The 16,081-nt window shown below is 41.5% G+C and overlaps 1 protein-coding gene and 1 non-coding gene across 3 annotated transcripts in view; both read left to right on the top strand.

Moving 5' to 3' along the window:
* The window catches only part of ACADM (acyl-CoA dehydrogenase medium chain), a 38,116-nt gene that overhangs the window by 15,895 nt on the left and 6,140 nt on the right, over nt 1-16,081 (top strand). For both annotated transcript variants that reach the window (XM_037906757.2, XM_037906758.2), the window contains exons 7-11: nt 5,199-5,329; nt 6,579-6,687; nt 8,476-8,616; nt 8,721-8,816; nt 10,193-10,441. In XM_037906757.2, the coding sequence (XP_037762685.1) occupies nt 5,199-5,329; nt 6,579-6,687; nt 8,476-8,616; nt 8,721-8,816; nt 10,193-10,441 (726 nt within the window). The remainder of the gene's footprint in view (nt 1-5,198; nt 5,330-6,578; nt 6,688-8,475; nt 8,617-8,720; nt 8,817-10,192; nt 10,442-16,081) is intronic.
* LOC119567007 lies at nt 10,933-11,024 on the top strand. The gene has a single exon (XR_005226640.1). It is a non-coding gene; the product is annotated as a small nucleolar RNA SNORD45 (small nucleolar RNA).

The following is a 16,081-nucleotide window of genomic DNA, read 5'->3' as shown; positions in this document are numbered from 1 at the left end:
GAGGCTACTGGACAATCAAGATGCTAAAGGAGCACTCAAGCACAATAAGGCCATTGCGGGGAAACTAAATGAATTCTTTGCATCGGTCTTCACAGCTGAGGATGTTAGGGAGATTGCCATCCCCATGAGCCATTCTTTTTAGGTGACAGATCTGAGGAACTGTCCCATATTGAGGAGGTGGTTTTGGAATAAATTGCTAAACTAAACAGTAATAAGTCACCAGGACCAGATGGTATTCACCCAAGAGTTCTGAAGGAACTCAAATGTGAAATTGTAGGCCGACTAACTGTTGTCTGTAACCTATCATTTAAACCAGCTTCTGTACCAAAAGACTGGAGGACCGCTAATGTGACGCCAGTTTTTAAAAAGGGCTCCATAGGTGAACCTGGCAATTACAGGCCAGTAAACCTGACTTCAGTACTGGGCAAAATGGTTGAAACTATTGTAAAGAACAAAATTGTCAGACACATAGATGAAAATAATTTGTTGGGGAAGAATCAACATAGTTTTTGTAAAGGGAAATCATGCCTCACCAATCTACTAGAATTCTTTGAGGGGGTCAACAAGCATGTGGACAACGGGGATCCAGTTGGTATAGTGTATTTAGATTTTCAGAAAGCCTTTGGCAAGGTCCCTCACCAAAGGCTTGTAAGCAGTCATGAGATAAGAGGGAAGGTTCTCTCATGGATTGCTAACTGGTTAAAAGATAAGAGACAAAGGGTTGGAATAAATGGTCAGTTCTCAGAATGGAGAGAGGTAAATAGGGGTATCCCCCAGGGGTCTGTACTGGTCTTAGTCCTATTCATATTCATATTCATAAATGCTCTGGCAAAAGGGGTAAACAGTGAGGTGGTAAAATTTGCAGATGATACAAAACTACTCAAGATAGTTCAGTCCCACGCAGACTGCAAAGAGCTACAAAAGGATCTGTCAAAACTGGATGACTGGGCAACAAAATGGCAGATGTTGATAAATGCAAAGTAATGCACATTGGAAAACATAATCCTAACTATACATACAAAATGATGGGGTCTAAATTATCTGTTACCACTCAAGAAAGAGATCTTGGAGTCACTGTGGATAGTTCTCTGAAAAAAATCCACTCAATGTGCAGCAGCAGTCAAAAAAGCAAACAGAATGTTGGGCATCATTAAGAAAGGGATAGATAATAAGACAGAAAATATCGTATTGCCTCTGTAAATCCATGGTATGTCCACATCTTAAATATTGCATGCAGGTGTGGTCACCCCATCTCAAAAAAGATATCATTGGACTTGGAAAAGGTTCAGAAAATGGCAACAAAAATGATTAGGGGTCTGGAACGGCTGCGATATGAGGAAAGATTAATAAGATTGGGACGTTTCAGCTTGGGGGAAAAAAGAGAACTAAGGAGGCGTATGATAGTCTATAAAATCATGACTGGTGTGGAGAAAGTAAATAAGGAAGTGTCATTTACTCCTTCTCTTAACACAAGAACCGGGGTCCCCAAATGAAATGAATAGGCGGCAGGTTTAAAAACAAACAAAAGGAAGTATTTCTTCACATAATACACAGCCAACGTGTGGAATTCTTTGCCAGAGGCTGTTGTGACAGATAAGACTATAATGGGTCAAAAAAGAACTAGATAAATTGGAGGCTAGGTCCATCAATGGCTATTAGGCAGGATGGGCAGGGATGGTGTTCCTAGCCTCTGTTTGCCAGAAGCTGGAAATGGATCACTTGATGATTACCTGTTCTGTTCATTACTTCTGGGGCACCTGGCATTGGCCACTGTCAGAAGACAGGATACTGGACTAGATGGACCTTTGGTCTGACCCAGTATGGCCATTCTTATGTTCTTATCTATTATTGAAGTTTTATCAGCATAGTAAACCAATTAATCACTCAGTTGCTTGGACTCATTTGACCCTGTGTGTTTTTTTTTGTTTAAATACTTAGAGGACGGCATCAGTAAGTAGCTTTTCAATACCCTAATCCCAAATGTGTAAATTTTAGTTTTGGTAGTCCAAGAAACTTAACTTTATCAATGGTGTCTTATTTATCACAAATTCGCAATACATGTGTTTAGTATTCTTATTCATCACAGTGGCTTATTGTGAGCTTCCACCCTATCGGAGCCTATACAGAATAGAGCACCCCTAATGTTGTGGTATCTTTAATCTTAAGATTTGCTTTGTACTGTATCCGAAAGATAAAACTAAAGTTTATATGTGAGCCCCACTTTCCTGATGATCTTTATCAATAGTTGCCTTAGTAAAGGGCTTCACCAGGTCCTTGATGGGATCTATTAGGAAAAACAGTTCAAGTTTGCATGTAGAGAGTAGAACGTTAGATGAGTATGTTTGCACGTGTTTATACTGTATGTACGTGTGTATGTGTGTGTATGTATTACATACTTGACAGCCCGCTGTTTGTGTGTATTTGTAATGAAAGGCTAATTGCCTTTCAGAACTGAGCATGACAGTAATTTTTTTGGCAAGAAGTATGAATGCCATCTCAGTCAGTGTTATTTCTGATACTATGATGCATGGAGGGTGGAAAGACAGCATTTCTTTAACAGCTAAACTAAGACATGCCTCATTGTGACACAGGGGCTCATTTGTGCTTCACTCTGTCAGCAGCCCTTGTCATAATCCTGACATAGGCCTGACATAATCACTGTACCTAATATGTCATATCTGTATTTAAAAGGTGGCATGTAAGTTATCATTAGAAAACTAATAACTCACTGATGATTAACATTTTTGTATGATGTATGTAGTGGATGTGTATACAAAATTCTAAATATGCACCAGAATTATATTCTTAAAATGTGTTTGGCATGTAATGCATAAGCACAGACTGCCTTAGACAAAGCCTGGTCTTCAGGCAGACAATGAAGGTACATGTTCGGTAAATAAAACTATCAAGTCAAGTGCAGGAGGAGATAGCATGGCGTCTATGCCCAACAGGAGAGAAGCTTGGTCTGGTTTTACTTTTCGAAAAATACATTGCAGATGTATTTACTTGTATATAAAGATGGGGGCTGAACCTCAAATGATAAGCAATTGAATCAAATGGTAATATACAATACTACTGTATTATAAGATGGTATAGAGTGGAGGTCTTCTCTGAAAACTAATGACACACTAGTGATTAATCTCATTGTGAAATGTATGTATTAATACTATCTGAGGAGATAGGGATACATAATGATATTATGCTTTAAAGTCTGTGGCCAAATAGGGAGAAACAAGCTTCCTTCCAGATAGGAGACAAGGCCTCTATTTGTCTCCTATGTAAATTAAGCATGGCGCAATCAAAACAGCGGAAGCCCTATTTACGTACAGGGGGATAGGAAGACCAGAGGAAAGGAAAAACAGCATGAGGTCATCCTGCCTCTTGAAACAAAGTAATTGAATTTTGAAAGATATAAGCAAAGAAAGAAGCCATCTTTGGCATCCATCACTAGACAGACACAAGGGAACAGAGCTCTTGTAAGCTAAGAAAGATGGGTCCTTCAGTGAAGGAGGGAGATAGATTTGAAGTCCCTGGGAATTGAATATAGGTGAGAAACCTCATTAGGCAAAGATCTTTCACCCAGGAAGACAAGGGGAAGCTAGCCCCTTGTGCTTCTGTGAAAGGTCCTGACTGAGAGGAAGTCAGCCATGGCTGGGGAAAAAGGAAGACTGGTGAGAGAAACCATCTTGAATAAATCCTGTACTTTACTAGCTTAAGTTTGAGACTTTTCGATTCGTTTGTAACGCTTTATAACATTATTCCTTTTTCTTGGCACCAGTTAGCCTATGTCCTATTGTAAATAAATTTATTTATTTTTACTATAAGCCAATTCAGTGCTGTGTTTAAAGGGAAAGGTGTATTTACTCCAGTTAAGTTAATAAGCTGTCATGTGCTTTTGTGTCGTTAGAGGAACAAACAAACCTTATATTTTTCTGAACTGTCCAAGAGAGGGCTGGACATTAGAGCACACAGTTTGGGGAACAATTAGGATTGGGAGTGTATTGGGATCACCCTGCAAGTATTAACCGAGGCTGGCAGAAAGCCACATAGGGGTGACTGGCGTGTTGCAGGCAGGCTGCTGGGGTCAGAGTTGCAGGACCAGAGCTGCAGATATACATAGGCACTCAGGGCATGACCTGCATGTTGTTGCTGACCGTGAATGTCATGGCTTGGAGTTACAGTAGCAAAGCATTTGAGGCACCCAGGGTTACAGGGCAGGTGGTTACTCAACCCCGCGCTATTCTGGATTGCATCCTGAACCCTGTGACGCTCATACAATTGGGTTTTTTGTACTCAATAGAAGAAATACAAACACTGGACTAAGTTCTACTCTCTGACACACTGGTATACTCTTCTGTATCAAATAAGGAACTTTCGCTATTCAAAATTATACTGGTATCTGAGTCTAAATTTTTTTCTGCTGTAAAGCTGTAACACAGACTGCATTACAAGCTTCCCTGTGTTCCATCAGTAGTGTGACTTAAGCATATCCTTTAGGGACCATATCCTAGAGGTGAGAGGAAAGTCCATTCCTTTTTGAATCCATGTGTTTTCTGCCAACAAGGTGCCATTTTTAGTAGTGCACAGTCGCTTACATCACTGGATTGAGACCACCTTTTTTTTAATATAGGCTTCTGAATATCGAATACAAACTTTCAGTCACTATCAGCCTGGGCTGGATTCAAATTAGCAGCTTAAAAGTGAGGTGGTTTGTATTCTGATAATAATTTTAAGAGCCAGTCAGTCCCCCAGTAAAGCACTGTTACTATACACAGACTGAATTATTAACAGTTTTTACATTATGGTGCATCAGGGATATAAAGATAACAGGGGAGTCTTAAAAAATAAAAATAAAATTGAGTTGTTACCCACATTACTTACTACTTAACTATTATTTCAAAAAGTAAACTGCACAGTATAGCTTGTCAAAATTTTCCACAATGTCTAGTAATTCACTTTGGAAGTTCAAACCTGTTAAACATATTTTTGCATTTTATCTATTCTTTTTGGTAAGGCTTCTTTTAATTCATTTGTGGAAACACATTGAGTGAGATGAAAAAATCAAGACCATTATAAGTAATAGTTTGGTACCTACACAGTGTGATAGTCTATTCAGTCCTCGTCATAAAATGAAGTGACTTTTGTTATTCTGTGCCTTGCTTTCCTTTTTTTTTTTTTTTTTTTTTTTTCCCTTTTAGGCCTACTGTGTAACAGAACCTGGAGCAGGCTCTGATGTGGCTGGTATAAAAACGAGAGCGGAGAGGAAAGGAGATGAATATGTCATTAATGGTCAAAAGATGTGGATCACCAATGGTGGCAAAGCTAACTGGTACATTAACTGCTTATTAATTGGCTTTACAGTTTCAGTTACTTTGTGTTCAGCCCTTCACCATGTTTTATATATAACAGAAAATTTCCTCTGACTAAGATAAGTATTAGGCTCTCTTTTATGATCCCTCTTCTAAATCTTCATGTTCATTACATTCTGTTTTGAGCTGTGATCAATATATCACTACAGAATTTTGCAGCTAACAATGCACACTTTAGTGCCCCACAAGATCTACTAAGGAAACCACCAGATAACAAAACTACTGAAAATTTGTTTGATAGCAGCATGATTTAAAAGCCAATTAATTCTATCTATTTTTAAAGGGAGGAAAAGTACAGAGAATGATTTAATTGCACAGTACTCAAAAGAACTTGTCTTATTATTCATTACTCTGCCTTGATTGTATACATGGTCATTGAGCGTAGTTTTCTTCTAGCTACATATACAGCTATACGACACGTGTCACTTCCCACACAGATGGTTATAAAAAAAGTTACATTTGTGTGGTGTCTTAAAGAGAATACTTTCCGAGCTATCCCCAAATCTAGATGTTGTTGCCTTGAAGTCTGAAAAGAGCTTTTTTTTTTTTAGAAGTACAGTTCTCTCATCCTGACCTAGTTAATATCCTGTACAACCTGCTTCAAAGAAATTTGCTTAATGGTTCAAGATCTTTAAGGAGGAACCATTTAATACTACCTAGCATATATCTTATGTCATCATTGAATACTACAGGAGGAGACTTATAAAATTTGTTTCATTTTTCTTTTAGAAATGAGCTGCAACTTAGACCTAGAAGAATAAAATTAATCCCTTCCATGAGACTAAAGGTTTTCACACAATCACCTCCTCCCCTAATCCTTGATCTGCTGTGAAATGACCTATCTCTGCAATAGCTTTTTCATAACCTTCCTAAAGATAGTAACTAATATAATAAAAAATCACATTGCAATATGAGGAAACGGTTCTTTGTATCAGTTATTTGTTTTGTGTAATTTTGTTGGCACTTCCAGTACACCCACCACTGTGGTATATAAGTGCCTCAGTAGAAATATTTCCAATTTAAAGCAGGCTGGCTGTTGTTCATGTCATCTGCCAGAAGAAAAGAACTTAATGCCTCCTTTTAAGAATCTCTTGATAGGGTTAATGTAATATGGTAGTTAGTATCTATCTTAAAAAAAATTTGTATCTGTTTCTCTCTTAATCATGAAGACAAGTTTGAGTCACTCAAGTTACTGTGTGTTTGCACTAGGTATTTTTTGCTAGCTCGTTCCAGTCCTGATCTGAAAGCCCCTGCCAGCAAAGCCTTTACTGGATTTATTGTGGAAGCAGACAGCCCTGGAATCCACACTGGAAGAAAGGTGGGGTGTATATGCATAGATATTTAAAAGAGTGCTAGTTAGGTACTAGGAATTGCACTTCTCAAAAACAGTAATGATACTATTAATATGAATGCTTTTTAACATATTAGGTATACAACATAATTGTGCCTAGCACAAGAAAACATTTTTGTACTCATTGCTATTTCTATATTGTGACTCATTTTTAAAGATGTTTGAAATAAATTAGTAGTGACTTACTAGGTCTATCATATTAGTATTATGGGTTTATTTCAAGTCAACATGAGGCTTGGTCACCTGGATGGTTTTAAAAAAAAAAAAAAGCCTGATTTGATCTTGTTTACACTGGTGTAACTCTATACGTAACCATGGAGTTACACCACTGCACATAAGAAATATGTGAAGTCAGAATTGCACCTAAGACCAACTTTTCTTGTAATCAGAGGACTTTCTTTGTTTTGACTGCTGATCTGTGTGTGTGTGTGTGTGTGTGTGCGTTCACACGCGCACAAGGAAGCATGACTGATGGGAGTAAGGAAGGAGCAGCTTATCTGCAAAACCCCACACCTTGAATTCTGTCTGAAAAGATTTTACCTATTGTTTCAAGTAACACTTAACTATTGAAAATGAAAAATTACTTATCCTCTATATTTTACTGTTGTGTATTTGATATAATTACATGTATAGTCAATTTCATTGGATCCTCTGCATAGAGAGCCAGTCTCTTTTTCCTGTTTGTGTGGGTGTTTAAAAGTAGCATGGAAAGGGAAAAATGTGATTACACACCCACAAAAATTGTGAAGGGGAAGGGGAATGACTCATGGGCCCGTGTGGTACCTGAAACCATTTTGTCAACTTGATGGGTAACTTGAAATGTCCATTTATTTAGAAGAGGAACATATGTCTCTCCTTTCCTTTCCTGACTCCCAGCCGTGGCTGTTCTGCCACTTGAACAGCACCAGTATATGCAGCAGGGGGAGCCATGCTGCAGATCAAATTTGTTGTTTTACATTGTGGAGCAGTATCATAAATTCTATTTACTGATTGGTCTATTTCTTGGGGTGATCAAAGGGATTCTATCATATCAACTTAAACCTGAAATTTATATATTTGTATTTTCTCAAATAAATCCAAAATTAAAACAACCTTGTACAAAACAAACTTCAATAGAAACATTTTTGACTTTATAACATTTCAGTAGAATCTATTTCTGAAAGAACAGTTTCTCTCTGGAGCTTGTCACTAAAATGTTTTATTGCTCGTCCATGAAACTGCTTTAGAAAATGGCTGTAAGCAAAAGGTGAAACTAGCGATTTTTCATTGTACTTAAAAATAAAGGGAATAAATAAGGAAAAGAGTGATTGACTTTTTTAAAAAAAAAAAAATCATTGTTTTAATGAACTCCTTGAGTGTTTTTAGCATAAGTAAAGAAATTGTTTTTGGTTGCTTGTTTATCAACCAGAAGTAACTCTTCAAGGTTAAAACCACCAAATGCAGTTATGTCAGGGCAGTTGTTTAAATTTTTGCTCTCAAGAGAGCTAATCTGTCTTTTGTTTAAAAATATGGTTTATAAAACAAAGGGCAGGAATGCACATAGTGGTTAATTGCGATGCAAATAGGTGTTTGCATGTGGAGTTACTCAATATGCATGTCTTAGTGCTCTGTGGGTGCATCTGGTGTGTTTAACTTTGAAAACTTGGTTGAAAAAATCTGTTTCAATTTCTTTTCAAATAAATCAAAATTTAGAAAACATGTCATGCCATGGAAGTATTCAGTTCCAGTTATACCTTTTGTAAACTTCTTTTTCAGGAGATGAATATGGGTCAGCGCTGCTCAGATACAAGAGGTATTGTCTTTGAGGATGTGAGAGTGCCCAAAGAAAATGTTCTAAGTGCTGAGGGAGTTGGTTTTAAAATTGCTATGGGAGCTTTTGATAAAACCAGACCTCCAGTAAGTAGCAGCAATAAGGTGCATTTTTAATAAAGCAAACAAAAAAACTTAGGGTAAAAGTGGAGAATTCAGATTTTACTATGTACTGTATTTGAACTATACAGGTAGCAGCAGGGGCTGTTGGGCTAGCACAGAGAGCATTGGATGAAGCTACTAGGTATGCTTTGGAAAGAAAAACCTTTGGAAAACCAATTATAGAGGTAAGTTAAGCAAAAAGTTACAAGCCACAGTTTCATAGCATGTGCTGTTAAGATACTCTATTTTCATGGGACTACTTTATAGTATCTGTCTGCTCTCACTCTGCTTTTTCAAATGGGAAGGTAGAGTTGAGCACTCCATATAAAACCATAAATAAAGCTAACCAGGTACTAACTCCAGAAACTTTTAAAGAATGAATTGGTAAATGGTAGGTCATTTCAAAGCAATGTGCTGGGGCTGAATTACATCAGCCAGATACTTCAGTTTCCTTACTTATTGGGCAGGCAGCTGCAGGGGAGAGAAGAGGTGATACCAACTTTTCTTTTTGATGTAAAGCAGGATACAGACCGCATTAATAATGTAGCTAAACGGTGCAGTTCAAAGCTAAATTTTGTAATTAAATAGGTTTTAATTTTTAATTACCGTATATACTCAATTATAAGCCAGTTTGTTTATAAGCTGACACCCCCCCCCCCCCCCCCCCCCCCCCCCCCCGGATGGATAAGTAAAATGGAAAATGTTTATGACCCATTCATAAGCTGACCCTATAATTCAGGGGTTGGCAAACTTTGGCTCCCAGGCCATCAGGATAAGCTGCTGGCAGGCCGAGATGCTTTATTTACCTTGAGCGTCCACAGGCACGGAGGTAAACCTAAGTAAACAAAGTGTCCCGGCGCTCCAGCTGCTTACCCTGATGGGCTGGGACAGCAACTGGTGGGGAAATTTTTTGGGGGGGGAGAAGCTGGGGGTCAGGAGAGTAACTCCTGTGACCACCGCCCACATGACCCACCCCTAGCCCGGGACCCCCACACTTTCCCCATCCCATCCCTTCCCACCTTATCTGGGGAGAGCCAGGGGAGGATGTCTCTGGCCTGGCTGGAGCTGCTCTGGCAGGCCGGGCGATGTGGCCGCAGCCTGTTCCAGCGGGCTGGGCCGGGCAGCGCAGCTGCAGCCTGCCTGCTTCGGAGGCTGCAGGGAGAGCAGCGTGGCTAGAAGCGGAGAGACTCTGGCCCCGCCTCTTCCCTTCTGGCTCTGCTGGCTGTACTGCCTCTCCTTGCTTCCTCTGTTGGGGGGAGGGGCTGTGTCCCACCTCTCCCCTCTCTCTATACCCGTTCATAAGCCGACCCCCTTCTCTGATGCTTCCCTTTTTTACTAAAAAAAATTCAGCTTTTGGAAGAGTATATATCGTACTTGGAACTATGCCCAGAGCTATAGGTGTGAGATTCTGCCATTCCCCATCCTATAGCATATCTCTGAACAGAATTAATTCCATATGCTGCTTTGCCCACAATATTAAAGAAGCTACATTGTTTCTTTTGTATTCACTGTAGAATCACAACTAGGCAATATTAACCTGCTTTTATTTTAACAATCCTAGCACCAAGCAGTGTCCTTCATGCTGGCTGAAATGGCAATGAAAGTGGAACTAGCTAGACTGGCTTACCAAAGGGCTGCTTGGGAGGTTGATGCTGGTCGCAGAAATACTTACTTCGCATCCATTGCAAAGGCATTTGCTGGTGACATTGCAAACCAGCTAGCTTCAGATGCAGTCCAGATTTTTGGAGGAAATGGATTTAACAGTGAATATCCTGTAGAAAAACTAATGAGAGATGCCAAAATCTATCAGGTAAGTAAAACAAATAACTAAAATATTACTATAGGGATTGTATTATGTCTACAAAATGAGCTAGTGGTTGCTTGCTTTTAAAATAGACTACTAAATAAAATTTGAAAAGCTGCCTTCTCCCTGCCCACCTCACTTTTTTGTGTGTGCAGGTTTTGCTTTGCACCTCTGGAGGTAGGATGCATCTTCTAGGTAGACTGGGGAAGGAGGATAGCTTTGTGACTGGCCTAGAAGGCAGCTTGGGACTTGCAGTGCCAAGGAACCCTTCTGTTTTGTCCTCCCCACACCATCCAAAGGCACAGAATCTCCCTTATCTCCATCACTGAACTTGTTTTAGCCAAGGTTAGGCAGCATGTCGTAGCAGCGCTTCATTCACTCTGTTGCCCCCATTTTGGAGGGAGCTGGGATGATGGATTGGAAAAAGCAGTTCTGGGCTACCCAAGGAGTGAGGAAGGGGAGGATATTTGGCTTTGAGAGGCAAAGTAGCTTCCTAAATCCAATGATGAGCCTTGGCATGTATTATCTGAAACTAAAGTTGATGACTGTCACTACTCCTTTTTAGCTCTTAGAATTACTCTTGAGACCTGAGAGAGGTGCTGCTTGTGCCTTCAGTTTTTAGGGCACTCTCATATTATGTGGATATTTTTATTCTGGGACTTGAGTGTCTCTTTTCAAGTAAGAGCCATCTTTCTATATGCTATCTTAAGTCTGAGCACAGAAATGTTGGCATAGCAAGCCTGCATGTAGGCTAAAACACCATTCTTAAACTTGGCTTAAACATGCTTTGTCCTGACCCCACACTACATGGCCAGTACTTAAGTAGCCTGAATTAGTTTTAATCAAACATTCTCAGCCCAATTCAGATAACTCTTAAACTAAGCCACAACATAAAGGGCTGTGTAGTAAAAGGAAGGCTTCCCCTGTTAGCACTTTGTTGGTATAGCAGGTGTCCAATGTTATCTTAGTAAGCTCCTCTGCAATGCTACTGTGGAAGTTCAGTGAGGCTCAAGTTCACAGCAGGGAGGACCTGCTTAGGCACGGTAAGAGGAAGCTGAGACTGAAAGGAAAGAAACCAAAATGTAGAGAAGAATATAGACTTTAATCCCCCACTTCAGTCTGTTTGTTCTTAAACAGTTTTTAAGGAAACTGAAATTATACAAAAGAAAAGGAGTACTTGTGGCACCTTAGAGACTAACAAATTTATTTGAGCATAAGCTTTCGTGAGTTACAGCTCACTTCATCGGATGCATTCAGTGGCCACTGAATGCATCCGATGAAGTGAGCTGTAGCTTACGAAAGCTTATGTTCAAATAAATTTGTTAGTCTCTAAGGTGCCACAAGTACTCCTTTTCTTTTGCGAATACAGACTAACACGGCTGCTACTCTGAAACCTGAAATTATACAAAACAGTTAATATAAATAATCAAATCTACAGACTATTTTAAAAGTCTTTCTGAAGTGGGGATTGAATTTTCTTCTTCCTTACACGATGATCCACTACACTTGCCTGGTGCAATACTGGTGGTAATCCTCACCCATTTAATAAATCACATAGACAGAAAGGAGGGACCCATAATAGCAGCATTTTATGATTACTTAAACAAAAAGCCACTTCAAGTACTCAGAGTACTGCACACCAGGGAACCAGCTCAAGATAAGCACAACTATGGCTTTGCATTCCCCAAGTTTAGCTGTGGCACATACAGGCAGCCAAGGATTGGGGCCCAGATGTTGTTCCAGTTCCATATGTGCGTGTGTGTGTGTTTCCTTTGTCAGTGAATCTATAAATAGTGTTATGGGACCATTTACTGGAGGGAAACAGGAAAGAATTCTGAAACCCCAGCCCAATTACACAAGTCTCAGACAAAACATCCTTCCTTCCAGTTCTTTACCTTCTCTACAGAAAAGCTCAGTCCACTCAAGCTCTGTCCCAGTACCTGCTCTGGTCTCTGAGTGTACCCCTTCAGGTTCAGACCTCGTGCTTTTACCTTTCCTGGGGTGTAATCCCAGAATTTTCCCACTCTTAGACTGGGCCGTGGGCTACTGTACCTTGTGATGCCCTGTGTATAAGCTATGCTTACCCTGCAGGTCTGACTGGGTTTAACAGTTCTTCCCTTTGGTAGTCTGTGACCAGTGGTGAATATTGTGACCAGACAGTTTGTTAAAAACCAAGTATTGTTTATTTCTCACAGTAGGAACAAAGCATAAAAGAAAAAGGATTTCAAAACAATTTATAATCTACCCATGTATCTGTCTTACCTGAGAGAACATCTTACCATCCTCTGTTTATAACCTAAGCAGGCCAACAGCACCCCAGCAGGTGCCTATGTCGTTGTGGTTTTCCCAAACAGCTCCCCAGTCCCTTTATAAACTGATATTGACCTTTTGATCTTCTTGTGTTCCCAAGTCTTTTTCTGTCTAGCATTGTCTCTTAACAACCACAAAGTGCCTACCAAACAGTGACTTATTTTGAGTCATTGTTTTCCTTCCTACCCAACATATTCATACAGTAAACATTGCCAATAACTAGGGCAACATACAGTATTAATAGAGTAGATCCATGTCCATCGCAAGCTCTTCAAATATTTTTACTGTGTAACTAGGATGCCTTGGGTTTGTAAAACTGTTTTAGGTTGTCATCTTTATGAATGGCCTATTACGTTTCAGAGTAATATCTTTTTATATCAATCATAATATTTATGTGAGAAATCTATCCAGATGTTTGAGTCGATGCTTCCTAAAGGGATCAGATTCTAGACGCTCATTTCATAGAAAGGTTCAGAGGGAATTAAGGTGCTGTTCTTCTTCGAGTAGATGCAACTGTGTATTCCACTTAGGTGTTTGCGTGTGCCCAATGCATCGGAGCCAGAGCATTTTGCCTAGCGTTAGTGGATAGAGGGGCAGCGCTTGCACCTTGTGGTCATAGCCCCTCCTCTGGCTAATTTGAGGCAGCATTGCCCTGGCCCCCTAAGTTCCTTTTTACCACCTATGACTGGAGTTGGAGCTCTGTGTGGTCTTAACTTCAAAAGCTCTCACTATTGTATTTTTTTTTTTCTAGTTGTCAGGAGTATCCTTAGTGTTAGTTAGATTCACGTTAATTGTATTTAGTTAAGTATTCCCCTGAGATGCCCTCACCAGGGTTTAAACACTGTCAGTCATGTGGGGGAGTGATTCCCAACAACAGTCTCCACATGTTGTGCTTGGGGGAAGCCCACATCAAGGAGCAGTATTCAGTCTGTAGATCGTTCACAAAGTGGACTCCGATGTCTAGGGATCTTCGCCTAAAGAAGCACCTACTTGAACAGGCCATTCTTCAGCACTGAGGCTCTCGTAGGATTGGAAGTCACCCTCTAGTTCTGAGAATGCTGGTGTTTCAGGCTCTAGAGCAGGCGCCTCTCCGAAGAGATGGAGGAGCTGTTCCCCGTTGGGTGCACAGAGGAAAAGATTGCATAAGACCATTCCAGGTCTCCTGGGGATTCTTCTGCCTCCCCCAGGAAGAGCACAGGGTTAGTGCTGGCGCGCAGGATGGCGCAGGTGCTTCTAACCCAGCATTTCTCAAATGCGGCCACCAGGGGCTTTTCTTTCAGCCACAGCCTCCTGGGCTGTGATTCGGGGGGAAGCAGTGACCCCTCTCTCAGGGCCACCAGCGGGGATTAGGCCAATGCTCCCCTCCAGAGACACAAATGTTGGAGGTGCAGGCCGCTGGTGAATTCCCCACTTTCCCAAGGGTGGGGTGACAGGCTTCAGCCTTCATCCACGTGGTGACAGGCTCTGGTTCCAAGCTCTGGTTCCAGGCTCACCACCCACGCCATCATCCCTGGGCCCCACAGCCTCCCTGCCCACTTCCCCATCCAGGGCTTAATTTGTCCCAGGACTTGCTGGGGCTGAGTAAGTCTGCTGTGAAGAGTGATATTAACAAACATACAGATATCACTTTTCCCAGCAGCAGACTTACTATCTAGTAAGTCATTTTTTTAAAAGGCAACCAAAAAAGCAAAAGAAACAACAACAACAAAAAGACAAGAACATGCAAAGCACCTTATTTGCTTCTATTCTGTTTAGGTCCAGTGAAGAATAGAGACCACTGTACATTTTTTTTTTTTTATTATTATTACTGAGTCTGGGGGGGAAAAAAACCTACATAAATACATTACAATGATTTGGACCTGTTACATGAATATTTATTTGTTTTTCCTAAAGTTAATTATTTTAGGAAAAATTGTCAATGTGGCCACCAGCAAGAGTTGGTGGCTGCACTCTGAGGCCACCAAAAAGTTTGTTGTGAGAACCCCTGATCTAACCTCTCCCTGGTGCCGAGTAGGGAGGTAAGAAATCCTGTACCATCAACTCTGGTTCTGGCTCCAGAGCATCCATTGAGTCCAGTATGGACAAGGGCGATGCCAACACTGATTGACTGTTTCCATGTTGGCAGCTACAGACCACCTCTGCCTTTCCATCCCGACCTCTCCCTTGGTCTAGGACATTGCCAGGGCTGCATCATTTATAGCCCCATTGGCTGCATGGGCCGCTGAACCCTTGGGTCTGTTGGCACCACACCCCGATGTTCCTCTTCCACAATCTATAGAAGCAGGGCCAGCACCAGGTTCAGTGCAAGGGACCTCCTTGGCACTGGAAAACTCCTCAGCACCATTGCATTTGGCACTGCTAACATTACCGTGGCAGCTCTCACCACCCTCCACTTCGGCACAGTCACCTGCTTCAGTAATGCCACTGACTTCAGGGTCGACACTCCTTCCAGCACCAGCAAACTCTGTGCTGGTGATATTGCTTCATTCATTGGTGCCAGTCCCTGCCTCATTCTGGGCAACGAATGAGTCAGACTGGCTACTTGCTCCCTCAGGATTGGCTCCACCTTTATACCTCAACCCAAGGCTTCTCGGCACTGAGGTCGGGATCTTCCTCCTCCTGCTCTCCATCACCTGACCCACATTGGGGACCATATATGGAGTACTATGGGCACCAGGAGTGGCACTTGTCTTTCAGTTGGCGGAGGGGCCCCTGGCCTGATGCCTTCTGGCCATTAATGCCACTAATAAGGATAGGGCCTCCATGGAATCTGTGGGACGCTCCTCGGTTGCAGAGGGCACACTCCTCAGCTCGCTCTAAGGTGAGGTTGCTGGGCAGATCAGTGGCATGAACTGTTGACCCACTTGCAGGTTCAGGCACCAGTGAGCCTTCCCCTTGTGGAGCCCATGGAGCTGCTCATCCAGCTCCATCAGTCCAGAAACGGGAGCCAGCCTTGGTGCAGTTAACTGCCTCCTCTGTGTCCCTGGATGATTCAGCAGTGCCTGGTTCTTCATCTCCTCCAATACCAGAGGATTTCAAGGCTTATTGTGACCTTTTGTGATGTGTGGCTGCTTTCCTGGTCATTCAGGTGGAGAACCTATAGGAGAACAACCATAAGTTAGTGGATCTCCTGCTGCCAACTGCTCCTGAGAGAACACTCATCCCTCTAATGATGCACTCCTAGAGCCTGTAAAGGTTCCCTGGAGCATCCTGGCTTTGGTACTGCCTACTGCAAAGCACGTGGAGGAACAGTATTTCATCCCAGTTGCAGTGATTTGAGGGCTTTTACTCCCATCCAGCCCCAAATTCCCTAGTTGTGACAGCTGTGAACAATAG

This window comes from Chelonia mydas, chromosome 8, assembly GCF_015237465.2.
Source record: "Chelonia mydas isolate rCheMyd1 chromosome 8, rCheMyd1.pri.v2, whole genome shotgun sequence".
Classification (NCBI taxonomy): domain Eukaryota; kingdom Metazoa; phylum Chordata; order Testudines; family Cheloniidae; genus Chelonia; species Chelonia mydas.
This window is presented reverse-complemented; position numbering and strand designations above follow the sequence as displayed.